An 18,460-nucleotide genomic window follows, 5' to 3' on the forward strand; every position below is an offset into this window, starting at 1 on the left:
TTTCTTGCACAAATTTTGACCTAATTTCAACTCTATAAATACAAAACATGGGTGGCCAATATAAAAAGAACTCTCATATACATATTATACTTCAATATTCCATCAATTCATAGACCAAATGAGAGGCAAATTCATAGTTTTTGTGAATTGAAAGGGGGCTTGCAAATATTCAATCAAGTGAATGTTCAAACTTGATTTTTGGGCAAAGAAGAAAAGGCGCAAGTAGAGATTGATCAAGAAATCATTGAAGGGATTCAAAATTTCAAGATTCATCTCTATTTTCTCAATTTATCAAAAATCCGGGTTATGCATCTCTACTTAAATATGATTTCTTGTAATTTCGATATGTTAAGCTTTATACATTACTAGGATGAGATGAGCCCTTTTATAAAATTTTATTTTTCAATTAATTATTTTGACTTTAATTTGGTTTGATTTGTGGATGTTTATTATAATTTTTATCGTTCTTTTCAATTGCTTGATCACCAATTGAATTGTTAGTGGATTTTATTATTATCGAAAGAGATAATAGGACTTAAACACAATATAATAAATATTGCAAAGTTCGATAGAGGTTAGAAATATACATCTATACTTTATATGGTGTCAATAGATATTCTAGTACTTGTTAATGCATTTATTATGGTTGCATTTTTTATCGAGAGATAGAAGTGTCACGTGAGGAGAATAGATTTGATCACTATGAAGAGAGGCTTTTAAATATTAGGGACATTGACCTATATGAATGATTTCAAATTGTCACTTTAATTGCTATACTAAAAATGGAATAACAAGAGCTATTCGACATCTTAGCATTTCATCTAACATATTTGACACAAACCTTCCTAATTAGCTTAGTTAATATAATTAGATCATTTAGTATAAATATCCAAACCATTTTGGCTATTCAATTAAAGTTGAAAATAATTAATACTAGATTAAGTACATAGTTCTCATGAGTTCAACATTCTATTTACTACTTTATCACTTTTTCATAATCCAGTTCACTTGCAGGAAATCAAACGATCAAGTGTAACGCTAGAATTTAGAAAAAGCTACCTAAAAAATTTAAAAACCTAGGGAGCTTTAATGTACTTTGCACTATAGGAGATTGTTATTTTGATTAAGCACTCTGTGATTTGGGTGCAAGTATTAATTTGATGTTACTTTCTGTTTTCAGGAAACATGGATTGGGAGAGACCACGGTAGCTCTATAGCTAACTAATTGATCATTTACTCATCCAAGAAAGATAACTGAAGACGTGCTAATTAAAGTAGAGAAATTCATCTTCCTAGCAAAATTTTCCATTCCAGACATGGATAAGACAATGATGCTCCACACATATTAGGTTTACCATTCCTAGCTACAGGGAGACCTATTATTGATGTTCAGAAGGGTTAACTAATTTTGAGGCTTGGTGAGCATCATATTTCATTCAATGTCTTCAAAGCTAAGAAAATTCCTACTGAGTTAGATAGCTGCTTTCAAATTGATGTGATTGAGAAGGAGGTTTAAGAGACATTTAAGTTACATAATCCGTTGGATGTGTATGAGGCATGCATTGTACATTTTCAATCCACTCACATTTATTTTAGTGAGATTGAAGCATGTGCAAGGTTTATGGAGACTAACCCACCATACACGCAAAAAATGAAATTTTGAAGAGTTGGGAATATGTCATACAGAGCTATGACCATCTATTCAGTAACCTCTTAAATTAGAGCTCAAGTAACTACCACCTTATCTCCACTATACTTATTTGGGAGAGTTGTTCGCACTTTTAGTCACTATTTCAAATTCAGTTAGAGATGTGGATGAGGAGAAACTACTTCAAGTATTTAGAGATAATAAGACAACTGTTGGATGGTCTATTATAGATATTAAAGGGATCAACCATTCACTTTGCATGCATAAGATTCTTAAGGAAGAGAATTTTCGGCCAAGTATAGACGGTCAGTGGAGGCTATATCCGAATATGAAAGAGATGGTCAGAACAGTGGTATCTAAGCTTTTAGGTGTAGGTATATTTGCTCAATATGAGACAGTGTATGGATTAGTCCAATTCAGGTTATACTGATGAAGGGTGATATTACGGTGATTCAAAATGAAAAAAATGAATTAATTCTCACCAAGACCATCACAGAATGGAGAGTTTGCGTTGATTATCACAAACTAAATGTTACTATTTGGAAAGATCACTTTTCCCTTCTATTTATCAATCAAATGTTGGAAAGGCTAGCAAGGCATTTTTATTACAGCTCGCTTAATGGATATTCCAAATATAATCAGATCCCAATAACTCCCGATGATCATGAGAAGACCACTTTTACTCATCCCGATAGTACATTTGCTTACCATAGGATGCAATTCCATTTATGCAATTCTCCTGCTACTTTTCATCATTGCATGATGGCTATTGTCTTTGAAATGGTGGAAAAATTCATAGAAGTCTTCATGGATGACTTCTCGGTGTCTAGGTCTTCCTTTGATTAGTGCTTATAGTATTTGAACTTGGTCTTGTAGTAGTGCTAGGAAACAAACTTGGTACTGAACTAGAAGAAATGTAACTTCATGGTAGATGAGGGCATTGTGTTATGACATTGTATTTTAGCTAATGGGATTGAGATGGATAAAGAAAACATTTAGGTTATTGAGAAACTACAGCCATGTACATTAGGGTGTTCACGGCTTCTTTTGGCACGCTAGGTTTTATTGACACTTCATTAAGGATTTCTCAAAAATCACGAAGCTTTGGTGCAATTTGCTATTAAAGATGTCACTTTTAACTTCTCTAAGGAATGTTTATTGGCTTTTAACTCTCTAAAAAAATAGCTAATCTTTGTACCAGATTGGAGTTTGTATTCGAGTTAATGTGTGATGTAAGTAACTCTGCAGTGGAGGGCCGTATTGGAACTGCGCAAGAGCAAAATATTCTATGTGATTTACTATGCGAGCAAAAAATTGCGAGCAAAATCTTGAATGATGCATAGCTTAACTATGCCGCTACTGAGAAGAAGCTTCTAGTCGTGGTCTATGCTTTTGATAAATTTCGATCATATTTTGTGGGATCAAAGGCCATAGTTTACACCAATCATGTTGCCTTAAAGTACTTGATGACAAAGAAGGATGCCAAATCAAGACTAATCGTTGGATATTACTCTTGTAAGAGTTTGATTTGGAGATTAAAGATGTGAAGTGAAGTGAAAATTTGGTAGCCGACCACTTATCTCGACTTGAGCTTGGAGAGTAGGAGTCAATGGAGATAAATGAGATTTTTCTAGATGAGCAAATGTTTATTGTGAAGAAACACCATGGTATGCTGATATTGTGAACTATTTGGGCAAGTCCGTCACTCCACCAAATTATTCAAGTCATCAAAGGAAAAAATTCGGCTTGAAATTTTATTTTTGGGAGGATCCCATTCTCTACAGGCAAGGTGCTTACTCGACGATGTGTTCCTAAGGAGAAAGTGTCTCAGATACTTGAGCAATGTCACTTATCTACATATGCAGGACACTTTGGTGCGTCAAAGACAATCGCAAAAATTCTTCAGTTTTGTTTCCATTGGCCTTCAATTTTCGGGATGTTCATAAGTTTTGAAGAGGTATAATAGATGCCAGCACATGAAAAATATCTCGAGAAGGAATGAGAAGCCTCTAAATAGCATTCTTGAGGTGGAGCTTTTTCGTGTATGCATGATTTACTTTATGGGGCCAATTTCTCCATCATTTCTCGAATCAGTACTTCCTAGTTGCAATTGACTATATCTCCCAATGGGTGGAAGCAGTGGCATTACCAACCAACGATGCGAAGGCGGTGATTAGGTTCTTGAAAAAGTACATTTCCACTTGTTATGGCACTCCACGAGCTATCGTAAGTGATGGTAGTAAACACTTTTGTAATCTTTAATTTGAGTCATTGTTGGCTAAATATGGTGTTTGGCATCGTATAGCTACCCCTTATCATCCTCAGACCAGTGGGCAAGTTGAAATATCCAATTAGAAGTTGAAACTTATACTTGAGGTCACAGTAAGTTCTTCGAGAAAAGATTGGTCTAGGAAGCTTGACAACACTTTGTAGGCCTATAGAACAGGATTCAAAACCCCTATAAGCATGTCTCCTTATCGTCTAGTTTTTGGAAAAGCGTGCATTTGCTAGTTAAATTGGAGCACCGAAATTACTAGGTAGTCAGAAATCTAAATTTTGATTTGAAGATAGTCAGTGAAAAGAGATTACTTAACTAAATGAAATGGATGAGATTTGACTGTAAGCTTATGAGAACGAGAGCTTTACAAGGAGAGCACCAAAAAGTGGCACGACAAGCAAATTCAAAGAAGAAAGTTTGAGGTGGGACAACAAATCTTACTATACAATTCAAGGCTCAAGCTTTTTTCGAGTAAGTTAAGGTCAAGGTGGTCGAGACCATATACAATTACCAAGATGTTTCCATATAGGGCTGTCACGATCACTCATGAAAGCAAGGGGGACATCTAAAGTTAATGGATAGTGAATAAAGCCATATTTGAGTGGAAAATTTTCAAAAGAAAAGTTTACCATTCATCTTGTAAAATCAGAGTGAATCAACTACTGTAAAGTTGAGCTATAGACTATATACAATTGCTTGTTGGGAGGCAACCCCAACGTTTCTTCCCTTTTATTTATTCCGCTTTATGCATTAGATTAGGGTTTTTTTTTTTTTTTACTTTAGTTAGTTTTTGGTAATATTAGGTCGTCCAACATTCATATAGGTCATAAATAGTATATGCATGGTCCAGACTAGGTTTAAAGGCATCGTACATGAGTTTGGAGGTGTTGAAGTTTTACTTAGTCGATTCGGTATGAAAATCATGTATTTTAAGGCAAAAAGATGTTTCCTAAAATTTTCTAGATCAATAGGTATTTTTATGTTTGAAAGTCATCTTGGGAACCAACTTCATGGCATACAGGTGCCCCGCACATTTTAAAATGTATTTTGAAAAATTTTGGAGGTGGTGAAAAGCCGTTTTGAGTTGTGAAGAAAAATCGAGATTTTTGGGAGAAAAATTTAACCAAAAGAAGGAATTTTCGAGGAGATGAGTGAGTTTTAAAATTAGTTCATGTTTAGTACACTCATTATACTCATTTAATTAATAAATAAGTAATGTCATAAGTACCTCATCCACCGATAATTTTTGCACGAACAACATGTCCTTCGGTCAATGTCACAGTCATGTATCATCCCTTTGCACTTATCCACACAGTTATACTCAGCCTAGAAAATTTGTTAGCGACATACATTTTCCTTCTAGGCATATTGCATTTCAACTATGGGACTTCGAAGGTCTCACTGAACCTAACTCATTTTCATATTAGCTTAATAGTTTTGAAAAACTCCTTGAATTTCACAACTTAGATGACTCTTGTCGTCTTTAACATGTTAATATGGCACTTGTCAAATCTGCTAAGCATTATATGAATTCTTTCTTGCATAACATTGATATCCTAGATTAACGTCTTATCACTTCGCCAGATGAAATGAAACGAATACTAAGCAACAAACGAGCTCCAGTGTACTATCGATCTCAATTGGTAGCCCAATTGTTTTAAACAGTAAACAAGGTACATCCATAGTTAAGAATATCTAATACAATTTTTTAAAATTATTGCACAGTTGTGATATTTTGAAGCTCCCAACATTACAGTATCTAGGTTTCTAAGGGTTTGAATCTTGAAATCATACATCATGACATTCTTGCACCCCAAACCTTTAATAAAGCTTATCGATTAGCCAACCTATGGGAGAAGTTTTTCCATCTTCGTCAAGCCCGTCATAAACTAGGTATAATATCTCGGTCCAAACTGTTACCTTTCGAGTCTAGTTCCGTTCCTCTTAAGGAAGATAATGAAGTTTTCATTGTTGAGCCAATTGAATATTTGAATAGCAAGGATGAAGAATTATCTATAGTGCTACCACCCGAGTCAAACTGTCCACTTGTCATCAATTGCATGCTGAAGTCGTTCTTTCCTAATCCATTGTGTGACTTTACTGTTGCCTTCGATATGACTTTCCCTCCAAGGTGTGATATTCTACTGCTTTACTTATCATCAATCAATCAATTCAAATATTTGGTTCACAAGAAAAATCGTTCTTCTTAGAGTAAATTCAGCCACATGTTCAGGATTCAATTTTGATATTTGGTCAAGACAAAAGATCAACCTTCTTGACTATGAAGTTCCAGTCTACCTCACGCAGAGTTAAGTTCTCTTAGTTGGAAAGAAGTGATAGAGATCCAGATAGGAATAAATATATAGAATTATAGGTTGAATATAAGTTTTAAATATAATCATGTTGTTTATTACATTGAAGAAGCCCTTCTATTTATAAAGCAAATAAACTAAGAAGTTAAGAAAGAAACAAACTCCTAATAAATTATGAGTGTGCTTGATTGGCTTTATTTTCATGAAAAATGTGATTTTTCCAATTAAATTCATACTTTTGGATTGGTTGATTAATAATTTTTTCCATGAAGATGTTTTCCAACTTTCAGCGAAATGACCATATATTTCTTCAAAAATAGGGAAAGTATTTTTTTTAGGGAAAAGTTGTTTTTATTTTTCAAGTTATCACACACACACACACACACACACGAGCTCTATTATCTATTCACTCTCAATCATCTACCTACTAATAAAAAATGGACAGGTGTAATATTTTTTAGGTGGAAAACCAAATCAATCAAATACAATTAATTACTAATTTCCGTACAAATAAGTTTTAGGCAATTGAATTACTTAGGATTCATCTTCTTTTCATGCAAATTTCATACTTACAATCAAATGCACCCTAATTGTATCAAAAAATCAAAACAAATCTTATAGAATCCAATTAAAATTAATATGAGTTAATGTGATTTTTCCCGTCCTCAATTCTTCTCTTTGTGGACTCATTTCTTTTGTTATTAAATTTTGATTGGTTTTTAACAAGTTATGCGCATTTTGCGTGAACGTCAATATTTGAGTTCGAAATATGTAAAGAGAAATTTCTAGGCGCACAAGTATAATTAAGGAAGCGAGATTACCTTTTATAGGCTATTTATGCCTTAAGCGTATGGCTATCAATGTATTGTTATCTTTTTGAGTTGACCTCCACGAACTACAATTTATTAAACCCGTCCCGTTTGTAAAGAACTGGTCAAAGTTAAACATACATTGCACGTTATCTAAAATACCTTATAAGTATTGTAAAAGAATATTTGGTATCAATTTGTCGGAAAATTTGATGAGTCTGAGACGAATTATAGAAAATGAAATTTAGCATAGAAATTTAAGAGAAGAAAATTGTACTCAAATTATAATATCAAAACTTAATCCCTATTTTAGCTAGTGATGTTTAATGATCGATTGTCGAAAAAGAGAACAAATAATATTAGAAATTCATTGGATTGAAAAATCTTCTAATTCTTCATTTAATATCCATTAAAAAATTTTAATTTTGCACATTATTGATCTAGTGATAGTCAAATTGGTTATGCCAAATAGTAAAATCAAATTGAACTTCTGGTTCAATATAATATATAATTCAATTATTTAATCTCGAAGAATATGATTAAATATTATATAATTATATATCGTTCAAGTGGTTAAACTAATTAATGTTCTAACGATATTAGTTACATTTTTTTTTCAGGGATAAACATGAATTCAAAATAATGTATTTTTCGAAATCTGTGCTGCTTTAAAAGTACGTTATATTTTTTTAATTATTATTGCTTATTCAAAAACAATATGTCAATATTCTTCCGGAATATTGAACATTATAATTCAAGCTCTTCGCATGCAATCAAATATTATTATAATAAATTATACAATAATTTATTCTTCGAGTGTAAAAATATAATTTACATTAGATTATATATAATTATACTTTTCGAGAGCAAGTAAGATTTAATTAGAATATTAATGAAAATTATAATGTGCTATTTTAAGATCACGTTATATTTTACTATTACTTCTTCAAGAATAATATATCAATATTATTCTAAAATATGAAAAAATTTAATGTCATGCTTTTCGGGAGCAATAGCATATTATTGTTTACAGTAATAATTATGTAAGAATTTACTTTTTAGGAGTAAAAACATAATTTTTTATTAGATCTTATATCATTATGCTCTTTAAGAGCAATAAAATTTAATCAGAACATCAATATTTAAATACGTATACAAAAGAATAGACACGTAAATAAATAGAGAAATTTATTTAGTCATTTATATAGAATCGATCAATATTCTTCAAGAATATTGAAATTATAATATCTATTTTTTAAAAATATTAATAATATCGTGTTTCCTCAAAAACACCCACACAATTTTTATTTTATTTTAAGTTGTGCTTTTATCGGGCACACAACAGACATATAATCTTTTAAGAGTATATATACAATATTCTTCTGGAATACTAACATTAAGGATTTGTTCTATCTTTCAGGCTAAATAATAAAATTTGTGCCTTACATGAGTAACAATGAAATATGGAATATTTATATAACATGTGTTGTGTTTTTTTCGAGAACATCAATATTATATTCGTTTAAAATAATTATAATTTTAAATTATGTTTCTTCAAAAGTATTGAATCAATATTCTTTTGGAATATTAAACTTGTAATATCATGCTTTTTATAAACAAGTAATATTTTTCTAGAATATTAATAATGTTATATTACTCCAGGAATAATAACGAACTATTTATAATAGATAGATATACAATTAATATTCTTTTGGAATATTAATTATAATGTTGTGCTACTTTTGGAACAATAAGATGATAAATTCTTAATTTAAAGTTCATAGAATAATATCTAAAGATATTTAATTACCATATAGACATATTATGAATTTATATAGAAAAATCAATTACCAAACATGAATTAGGAAAATGAATCTCCATATATAGAAGTTAACAAAATTAGCTAAATCATTTATTGACTAAATCTTTGACCAATATGTAAAAGATACTAAACATGCATATGAGTTTCGTATATATAGAAATTAAAGATAGAGCTAATATGTAACATATTCAAAAGACAGAATCAATACTGAATAATATGTGGAAAAAATGATCGTGTATGAATAAAAAAATAAATTAATATGTGTTCAAATTACACATACAAATGTGAATTAGAATTAATATGCTTGCGGATGAAAAGTAAAAAAGAACAAACAACCTCGTAATGATGCATATATATATATTGAAATATTTCACAAGCTACCAAATTAATTTTGGTACACGTGATAAATATTCATGCCTATAAAGAATATTATTTTTACTAAACTTTGAAAAATTAAGTTATTATGTTGATAACGTGTTATAAAAATGAAGAAAAGAGAAGGGAATAGAAAGAAATCAATGGACTTGTGTTTGTTTTACTAAGAACCAAAACTCTGTATTTATAGGACAGAATCAAGGTACAACAATAATAAATTTTAGGATTGTAGAAGTATAATTGTCATTCTATCTAAATCCTAATAAATTTACCTTATACGACAATCCATAAATAAAAGTTTATTTTATTATTTTATTTATACAGCGATTGCAGAATTATTTCTAGGGTTTGGGTTTTATTGACTCATAGATTGATAGATAGATCGTTTGTTTGTTAAATTGTAAAGATTCAATGGGTGCCGAGGGTGATTCAACCGTGACTGTGAGTGGTGGCGACCAGGTGAATGTGAATATCCGATGCTCCAACGGCTCGAAATTCTCCGTACGGATGAGCCTCGAATCGACTGTGGGGGATTTCAAGGCAGTTCTGGCGCAGAATTGCGACGTTCCAGCTGAACAGCAGCGTTTGATTTACAAAGGTCGGATCTTAAAGGACGACCAAACCCTAGTTAGCTATGGTATGCCAATTAATTTTGTGTTTTTCGTTGATGATGATTTTGTTCCATTATCCCGTTCTTTTGTTGGATCGTGTATTTTTAAGAGGATATGGTTTTAAAATAATTGAAAAATATGAAAGAATGAACCCTTTGAAATTTAAACTGTTTTGATGATAGCTTTGGGAAATGTTCAGTAGTTTTTTGGCTTCTTTTGGGGTTCCCGCAGATGATCTAATCATCATCTAAATGGGTTTCTATGATCGGGTCCTTTTATCTAGCTTGGCTTTTCTTTCTTTCTGCTTTGGTGGTCAGATTGATGATCTTGGCCCTTCCCCTTGTAGTTTATTGCATACTCCTAAGATCAACTGGCAGCAAAACGTCGGCACAAAATGCGTTTCATAATTGAAAATACAGAAATGATTAACAAGGCTTAATTGTTAAAAATGATTTCATTGGGTCATTTGAAAGACGTAGCATCGAATTGAATGGCCTGTTAAATAGGGATTCAGGCGACAGACTCAAGTTTACTGAGAATGAAAGCTTTGTTTGTTTTGTTTTGTTTTGTTTTCTACGAATGATTGCTTTTAATAGGACATGAATTTTATATTGATGGGAGAAAGTACTAAGTGAAGATAAAGTATGTATATGTTTTAAATAATGGAAGCTGAAAGATTTAAGTATAATCATTGAAAACAGTAAAGCGATAGACATTTGGCAAGGTTAAATTTTGAAAATGAGAATATTGTTTTAAAGTCCAGCGGACACAATGGACATCATTATTTTTGGTCACATAAATCTAGATACTAGATCCATAAGACGTGTACATGTTGCATTACAGCCTTAATAGTTATAAATATTAGCAGTAAAATGTTAATAGGTTTTGTCGACTTAAGAATATATTGCCAATTGGATAAAAGCTAAAGTTAGTCTTCTTCCTGTGGAGAACACGAATTAATTTGCTTTAGGGTATTTATAATGTATTAAGATCTTAGTAAAGGTTTCAATACTGAAGATACCTGAAATGGACATCTGTCAGATAAATACTTTGTCTGTGTGATATAATATTAATCTTTTGTTTTTATGTTCTTATGTTTTGTGATCGATACTGTGAGATTGCTAGGACCGTTTCTCGTGCACTATAGAGTTCTTATCCAGTATGTTTATATTTGATGGCACTTAACTGTGTACCTAAAAAGACTCATTTTGGAGTTTAAGCCCCTGTTTGGCCCCCATTACGGGGAAAATTTAATGTATAGAATAGTGTTTTTTGAAAAATGAGTGGTTGAAAAAGAAAGAAAAATTTTCGATTTACGTGTATTTCTCGTGCACTATAGAGTTCTTATCCAGTATGTTTATATTTGATGGCACTTAACTGTGTACCTAAAAAGACTCATTTTGGAGTTTAAACCTCTGAAATTTACTTCACTTCTATTTTGTTCCTCACTCCTGTATCACTGTGTAGAGTTAAATTTTTTTAACAAATATAGAACTAGAATTACCATAGAGAGGGGAGGAGCGGGTGGGGGGTGGGAGAGAAAGAAAAAGAGAGAGAGATAGAAAAATAGAAATTAACAGAAGTAGCCACCCCTGTTAATTGGCAATTTGAATAGAGATTCCAATTGCTGATTGTTTATTTCCTTGGAGATTCTACATTTCGTGATCAAATGAAGTTCAGTTAGATCATGATAAAGAAAATTGTACCTGAGGAAGAGAGAGAGAGAGAAAAGAATTACCATCGGTAGCCACCCCCCTACTAATTGGCAATTTGAATATAGATTCCAATTGCTGGTTATTTATTGCATTGCAGATGCTACATTTAGTGACCAGATGAAATCAATTGAATCATGATAAGGGAAATTGTACTTGTCTATACACTCCTACTAGGGTGATGTATCCTGACACTCCACAGGAGACTCTAAAAAGTTGAAGAAATTTGTAATTTTTAGAATATTCGTCTAAAAATGTTAAATAATACGAATCCTATGAACTTCTTGTCGAACTTTTTTACCTCTACAACATGGATTTTTTCTTCCTATGGCAGTATTAATATATTTAATTAGAAAACATTCTAATATTGCAAATAACAATTACTATAATTTAAAAGATTTTACCAACATAAATCATAACTAAAAAATGAGTTAATTTTATTGAAAATTTAAAAATAAAGATATACCATGCAAATATACAATTTTAAAGAATTTACAGCGCTGTATCCCTTACATGACCACGACCTACTTTTTTTTAAAAATCACGTGTTGGTATGTCCGTGCTTCTTAGGTATCTGTAAGTGTTTTGGTATTGTATGCTACCTCTTGAACCGTTCTTGATTAGAACTTCGATCAGTTGAACTGTACTTCATCATTAATTACATGGGGCCCAAGAACAACCAATCACTTTCTTTTGGAGGTAGGTTTGCACTATGTGCATGAATTGTATCGTGTTATTCATTCTGTGACCCTGGGGTGGAGAGTCTTCACAATTTTGCTGGTATAAAGGTGCCAGCAATATATATGTTTGTGGCCCTGGGGTGTAGAGTCTTTTTGATTTCACTAGTAGGTGCCAGTAATATACTTAAAAGGCTATTGAGATCTGAGTCTATTGGTCTATTCCAAGTCGAATCCTTATTGGCTAAATATTACTTCTGACTGACTTCATTCTATAAGGTATTACTCATTCTTGAATTCAGTTTTAGCGTTTAGTAGCCTTACCTAATTGGGTACTGGTTGAATCAGCCCAGTTGATTCCATTAGAAGTTCACGATTGATAAGATCATTTTTGCATTCTGTATTTGAGTAGGTCATCATGAATACATTCTATTCTTCATTTTTGGTGAATGTGATTCTTTTTAATTACCTATTTAGGATTCACGATTCGAGGACTGATGTTTGTCAGTGTGTCGTAAACTAAATACTAATAACATCGTCAAAGCTTGTTTCCTATTGTTGGTTAGTTAATTGCTGTTGGATGTAGACTTATAATCGAGACTAAAAGTCGCATTCGAAATCCAGGTCTTAAAAGTTCTTTTGTTGCTTGATTATTTGCATTTGTGTTCACCTAGATGTTGTATTGGACACCTGATCAAACTAGGAAAGGGTTTTGTACTCTAGGAGTGAAATCGTTGAAATTCTCCCCTTTCCTTTCCTCTGAGGATGTTCTTTTAACTGTTGTTCTGTTAATTTCATGAAGGTTTGCAGGCAGATCACACGGTTCATATGGTGCGTGGTTCTGCTCCAGCTGCCTCACAGCCCTCAGCTGGCGCTGCTGCAAGTGCTGAAAATGCGAATAATTCTGGCGCCACACAAGGTGCTACTCCCAATGTAGGGGGTGCTGATTTAGGGGCTTCTATGTTTCCAGGGCTTGGTTTGGATGCACTTGGTGGCACTGGAGCATCTGGGTTGTTAGGAGCTGGACTTCCTGAGTTTGAACAGATGCAACACCAACTAACCCAGAATCCTAACATGATGAGAGAGATAATGAACACGCCAGCGATTCAAAGTATAATGAACAACCCTGAGATCATGCGCAGCTTAATAATGAATAATCCTCAAATGCGAGATATTATTGACCGGAACCCTGAACTTGGTCATATTCTTAATGATCCTGGCATCCTTCGGCAGACATTAGAAGCTGCCAGGAACCCTGAGCTAATGCGTGAGATGATGCGGAACACGGACAGGGCAATGAGCAATATTGAATCTTCTCCCGAGGGATTTAACATGCTCAGACGTATGTATGAAAATGTCCAAGAGCCCTTCTTGAATGCAACGACGATGGGTGGAGGCACGGCAAATGATACGGCATCAAACCCATTCGCTGCTCTATTGGGTAACCAGGGCACTGGTGCCCAAACCAGAGATGGATCTAATCCTTCTACCGCTGGCTCCGAAATGGCCTCAGGGGATTCTGTGCCAAATGCTAATCCACTTCCCAACCCATGGACTAATGCTGGAGGTAAGATTAGATCTTTTGAGTTAAGCAGACAGTAATGTTATCATTTGTGTTGCTTGATAATAACTATTCTGTTAGTATTTTGCATAACTAGTTCTTATAGATATTTATACAATTCGGGGAATGTTATTGAAGGCCATGTCTGGTTCGGGAAGAGGGTTGGCTGTTGTTTTTTGTTTCTCACAGTAGATGGATGGAGGATGGTTTGATAGGTTTTCCTCGGAAACTATTCTTTCTGTCCTGTAACATGTGGTGGAGGAATGGAAAAGAAGAGAGAGATTGAAAGGAAAGAAGTGTAAAATTGTTCCTTTTTGTATTTTACTGCCATTCCCTATTTATCTCATGTTTCAAAGTTGATTTATGTTAATTTGGTTTTTTGCTGGTCCTTTACCTCATAATCCTCCTGTTTGGCTGGCCTTGAAAATGCGAAGTATGCATGGTAATTGAATTACCACTTTCTCGTTGCATTCTCTTTTTTATCGAATAATGCAATTTCATTTCAGCTCTCCCTATGCTTTCTCCTGTTCTCTTCCTTTTAATTTCACATTTCCTCCATACTGAGTATCCAACATTGTTCTGATCTAGTTGGAAACATTCATCTCTTAGCTCTCTGTTCTAGTCTTCATAATGATTGTTTGATGCTCACAGTAAAATGGTCCATCCATGAATTTGCATATTCTAACCTTTAGTTACTGCTATGTTCACTCTTTGTTGTACAAACACAACTTATTGAAAACAAGTATTACACAACTTCCCATTCTTTTTTAAGCTAGATGTCAATCAAGGCCATGCTAATCATCTCTCATTTGTTTCTGGTCCCTAGGTTATCCCCTTTTCATTCAACTGTAACAAAATATTTATCTGGAACTCTTACACAAATATAAAATTTCAGGAGGTTCTCAAACAAATAATGCTACGAGAGCTAATCCTGCTAGCGATGCAAGGCCACCTGGTGTGGCCGGTTTAGGAGGGCTTGGGCTTCCTGAATTGGAGCGTATGGCTGGCATGTCGGATCCCTCTGCCTTCAGTCAATTTTTGCAAAATCCAGCCATGACCCAGATGATGCAAAGCTTGTTTTCCAACCCTCAGTATATGGATCAAGTACTAATAGGACTATATTGAGTATTATAGCTCTCACTCTAAATTATTCCTAAATCATAACTTTGCTTGCAGATCCTGGGCTTCAATCCTCAGCTACGCAGCATGCTTGATATGAACCCTCAACTGAGAGAAATGATGCAAAACCCTGAAATTCTTCGCCACTTGACCTCACCTGAGACAATGCAGGTAGAACTCTGTAGACGGTTTTCCTACCCCTTTCTCTGCCTAGTTGGACGACTCGTCCCTTTTCTTCAGTTAATGGATTGATTAGTCTAATAGATCTGATTCTGTGCCTTCCATTTTTAGCTAGATACTTCTTTGATAAGTAGCTAGAAAATACTTTGTTGAGATCATTTACCACTCCGCCTTTTCTCTTAGCACCTTGTCAATTTTATTATTTCAGCAAATGATGGCTCTGCAGCAGCAACTGTCTCAGCTTGGTCAGCAGCAGTCAACACCGTGAGTGAGAAATAATTGCTTCTCGCTTACCTGTTATTTTAGATATGTTTTTTATATTACAACAAAAGTTGGTTACTAAATATATCAAATACACGGTTCAATCTATAAGGAGTCACATCAATGGTTCACAAGATTTAGATGAGGTCTTTATATTTCAAGTGGCATATCCTTTTTTTCCACCCCTTGATAGCAAAGATAATGAAATATCATGGCAGTTCTTGCTTTGCCACCAACGTTAGTTGTGCTAAAGTTCTTCTCGTCTTTTTCCTCAGTCCACCTCGATGAAAGTTAGTTTAAGCCCCTGTTTGAGCTCTATTTTTCTCAAAACTCATTTTTCCAAAATTCATTTTCAACCACACATTCCCCCATAAAAATTTTTACATGTAAACCAAAACTTTTCCCAATTTTTTAACCATACATTCTCCAAAAAAATCACTATTCCAACTTTTTTCCCCCAAAAAAGGGGTCTTAAACAAGGGCTAAGTAGTAGCTCTTGCTTTCTGATGATGTGTTGGGAGTCTAATCTCTATATTTCATATATGAGCTTTCTGCTCGAAGGACTTTGACAATGATATTCTAAGTTAGTTCCCAATGAATATTCGTGTCCTAATGTTTGAAAAATTTTACGTTTGTCAACCTACTAAACCCTCCTTTACCATGCTTGAGGCTAGTTATGAAAAACATAGGCCTAACTGGTTTAAGGGCCTCAACAGTTGCCGAAAATGGAGATTATGTGGTTGATCGGTAGATACTGTTTTTGGATATTGTTTGCCTTTAGTTTGATCAGACAAGGTTTGAGAGGTCATTTGATTTCTCTTATTTGCATTGGTAATGCCAATTTCTTGTATGCCCAGATCCAGATGTGCTTATGTATATTTTACACAAGATGTGCTTATGTATATTTTACAATGATTAATGCTTTCATCAGCATTTGTGAAAACAAATAAGTGGAAGTCAATCACCTATGTGTTATGAATTCATGGGATGAAATTTTGTCACCATACTAAAAATGAATTCTTCCACCATCCTCGCTTCCCGAAGTACAAATATAGTTAGTTGATTTATACTGCTGCTGTGGAGGTCCTGTATTGGCAATAAAGCTCTTTTTATGTTTCACCAGCAGACACATTTTCAAACCACAACCTAATCTTCAGTTTTTGATATCATGGTTAATGAGGATCATGCTGTTGGAATAGTTGATAACTGGCATATCGAGAAACCTGATGACTATTATGTACTCAGTCACAGTACATATGTTTAGAATGGAGAAGTTGTCTCTTCTTATGTTGGGGGCTTTCTAGTGTTATAGGGACTGACATAAGCCTCTTTTTGTTATTGAGCCCATTGGCTTTTAAACCAGCATTTTTGACTTGTAATAAAATAAAAAGATCCTGTATACTTGTGACTTGTTTTCTACATCCCTTTCATAATATATTAATTAGACGTGGATGTTACTATTGCTTTTTGACACTTGATACGAAATTTCATTTTTCCTGTTGTAATCTAACTGGGACCCTGTATGCATTCTAATAAATCTTTCCGCTTAATTTTTCTGTTTCAGAGAAAGAACTCAGGCAAATCATGGTACAGGTATGTAGCAACAAAATTGGAAATTGAAAAGCTATACACGGATGAATGATAGGGAGGATTGTTTTTAATTTCATGTCTATAGTTTCTTATGTCAATGCAACTGTTTTATTTGCATTCCCAATAGCAGGAACACAAAATAACATGGGGCTGGAGATGCTGATGAATATGTTTGGTGGACTTGGAGCTGGCGGTTTGTCTGTCCCAAGCAATCCTAATGGTAGAAAATGTCCTTCCTTTGTATTTAATGTATACTATTTTTTTCTATTATGGCTGGTTATTGGAAATATTAATCCTATTATGTTTGTGTTTTAGTGCCCCCAGAAGAACTTTATGCAACTCAATTATCACAGCTTCAAGAGATGGGTTTCTTTGACACCCAAGAGAATATCAGAGCACTGCGTGCGACTTCTGGAAATGTTCATGCAGCAGTGGAACGACTGTTGGGGAACCCCGGACAATAGTGTCGTGCTATTCCTATAATTTTTATGAGATCCAAGTATTTGTAAAACTATTTCTTCAGCGCCTTTTCCTTTACAGATGACAGTTACGCGATAGAACTATTTTCTGTTGTGAGAACAAGATATTGTGAACACTTTGTTGTGAGAGCTCTGAACTTGTGTTGATGGATTTATTTGCTAAAAGATTATTAGACGCCCAATCTCCCTCTCAGTTAAATACTTTTATGGATGTTCCCAGTTTCTCAAGGCAAAAAAGCCTAAGAAACAATGCCAAAATTAAAGCTTCCTTCCTTGACTATGCAATTAACAGAAAGCAGATTAAGTGCAAGAAAACGGAAGTTAAATGCTAATTATTCTCCAGCAGTTCCAACAGCTAGTAGACTTAGTCATGTTCCAAATACTTGGGATTTGGTGTTGGGTTCCTCTTCGAGCATGTATGTCGGTTTATAAATACTTACCCCACCAAGTGGAATCTCGTCCTCAAGGTCCATGCATGGAAATTGTTCTGGCAACAACTTTGTAATTTCCCATGTAGCTTCCTCCTTTGGTAGATGTTTCCACTGAACCAGACTTTACTCCACAAAACTGTCACCTTGTTTGATCCAGCGGATATCAAGAATTTGGTGAGGTGCTAGGATAACAGTCCCGTCATTTGTAAATTGTGGTAGCTCCTTGGAAGGTCTTAGACAAATTTTTTAAGCAATGATACATGCAAGACGGTGGATGCGAGCTCCCTCTGGTAGCTGTATTTTGTAGAAGTAGATGCATTCCATTGCATCGAATTGACTGACAACTTTTGATGAGAGCGTTTGAATGCTGATTGTTGCTGGTAGGGATGTAAAGCGAGGAACACCATATCGCCAATTAAAACAATGACTGAAAATTTCTTTGAAGGGATCATCAAACTCCGTCATCATCAGCGACCGTGTTCTAGTCTTTATCTGCAAATTCTGGTAAGGGTTCTTCAAATGTCAGGCACCAAGCTGCAACTCAGCTCTGCCTATCATCCGCAAACCAACAATCAATTAGTAGTAGTGAACCGTT

The 18,460-nt window shown here is 34.0% G+C and overlaps 1 protein-coding gene across 2 annotated transcripts; it reads left to right on the plus strand.

Annotated features, from left to right (window-relative positions):
• Nucleotides 1-9,558: 9,558 nt before the first annotated feature.
• LOC111392257 (ubiquitin domain-containing protein DSK2b-like) lies at nt 9,559-17,604 on the plus strand. 2 transcript variants are annotated; one of them, XM_023017553.1, is made up of 8 exons: nt 9,559-9,881; nt 13,047-13,811; nt 14,701-14,909; nt 14,982-15,095; nt 15,313-15,368; nt 16,930-16,958; nt 17,086-17,175; nt 17,271-17,604. In XM_023017553.1, exons 1-8 carry the CDS (start codon nt 9,656-9,658, stop codon nt 17,417-17,419), a joined length of 1,638 nt encoding a protein of 545 aa, XP_022873321.1. In that variant the 5' UTR covers nt 9,559-9,655; the 3' UTR covers nt 17,420-17,604. The 2 variants fall into 2 exon arrangements, with proteins under 2 accessions (XP_022873321.1, XP_022873320.1); XM_023017552.1 differs by having other exon boundaries at nt 17,083-17,175; nt 17,271-17,589.
• Nucleotides 17,605-18,460: the final 856 nt, after the last annotated feature.

This window comes from Olea europaea, unplaced genomic scaffold (assembly GCF_002742605.1).
Source record: "Olea europaea var. sylvestris unplaced genomic scaffold, O_europaea_v1 scaffold908, whole genome shotgun sequence".
Taxonomy (NCBI): Eukaryota; Viridiplantae; Streptophyta; class Magnoliopsida; order Lamiales; family Oleaceae; genus Olea; species Olea europaea.

Coding starts and splice junctions, on each gene's coding strand:
- LOC111392257 (XM_023017552.1), top strand. CDS start 9,656: ATGGGTGCCGAGGGTGATTCAACCGTGACTGTGAGTGGTGGCGACCAG. Junction 9,882..13,046: donor CCAAACCCTAGTTAGCTATG/GTATGCCAATTA, acceptor AATTTCATGAAG/GTTTGCAGGCAGATCACACG. Junction 13,812..14,700: donor CCCATGGACTAATGCTGGAG/GTAAGATTAGAT, acceptor ATAAAATTTCAG/GAGGTTCTCAAACAAATAAT.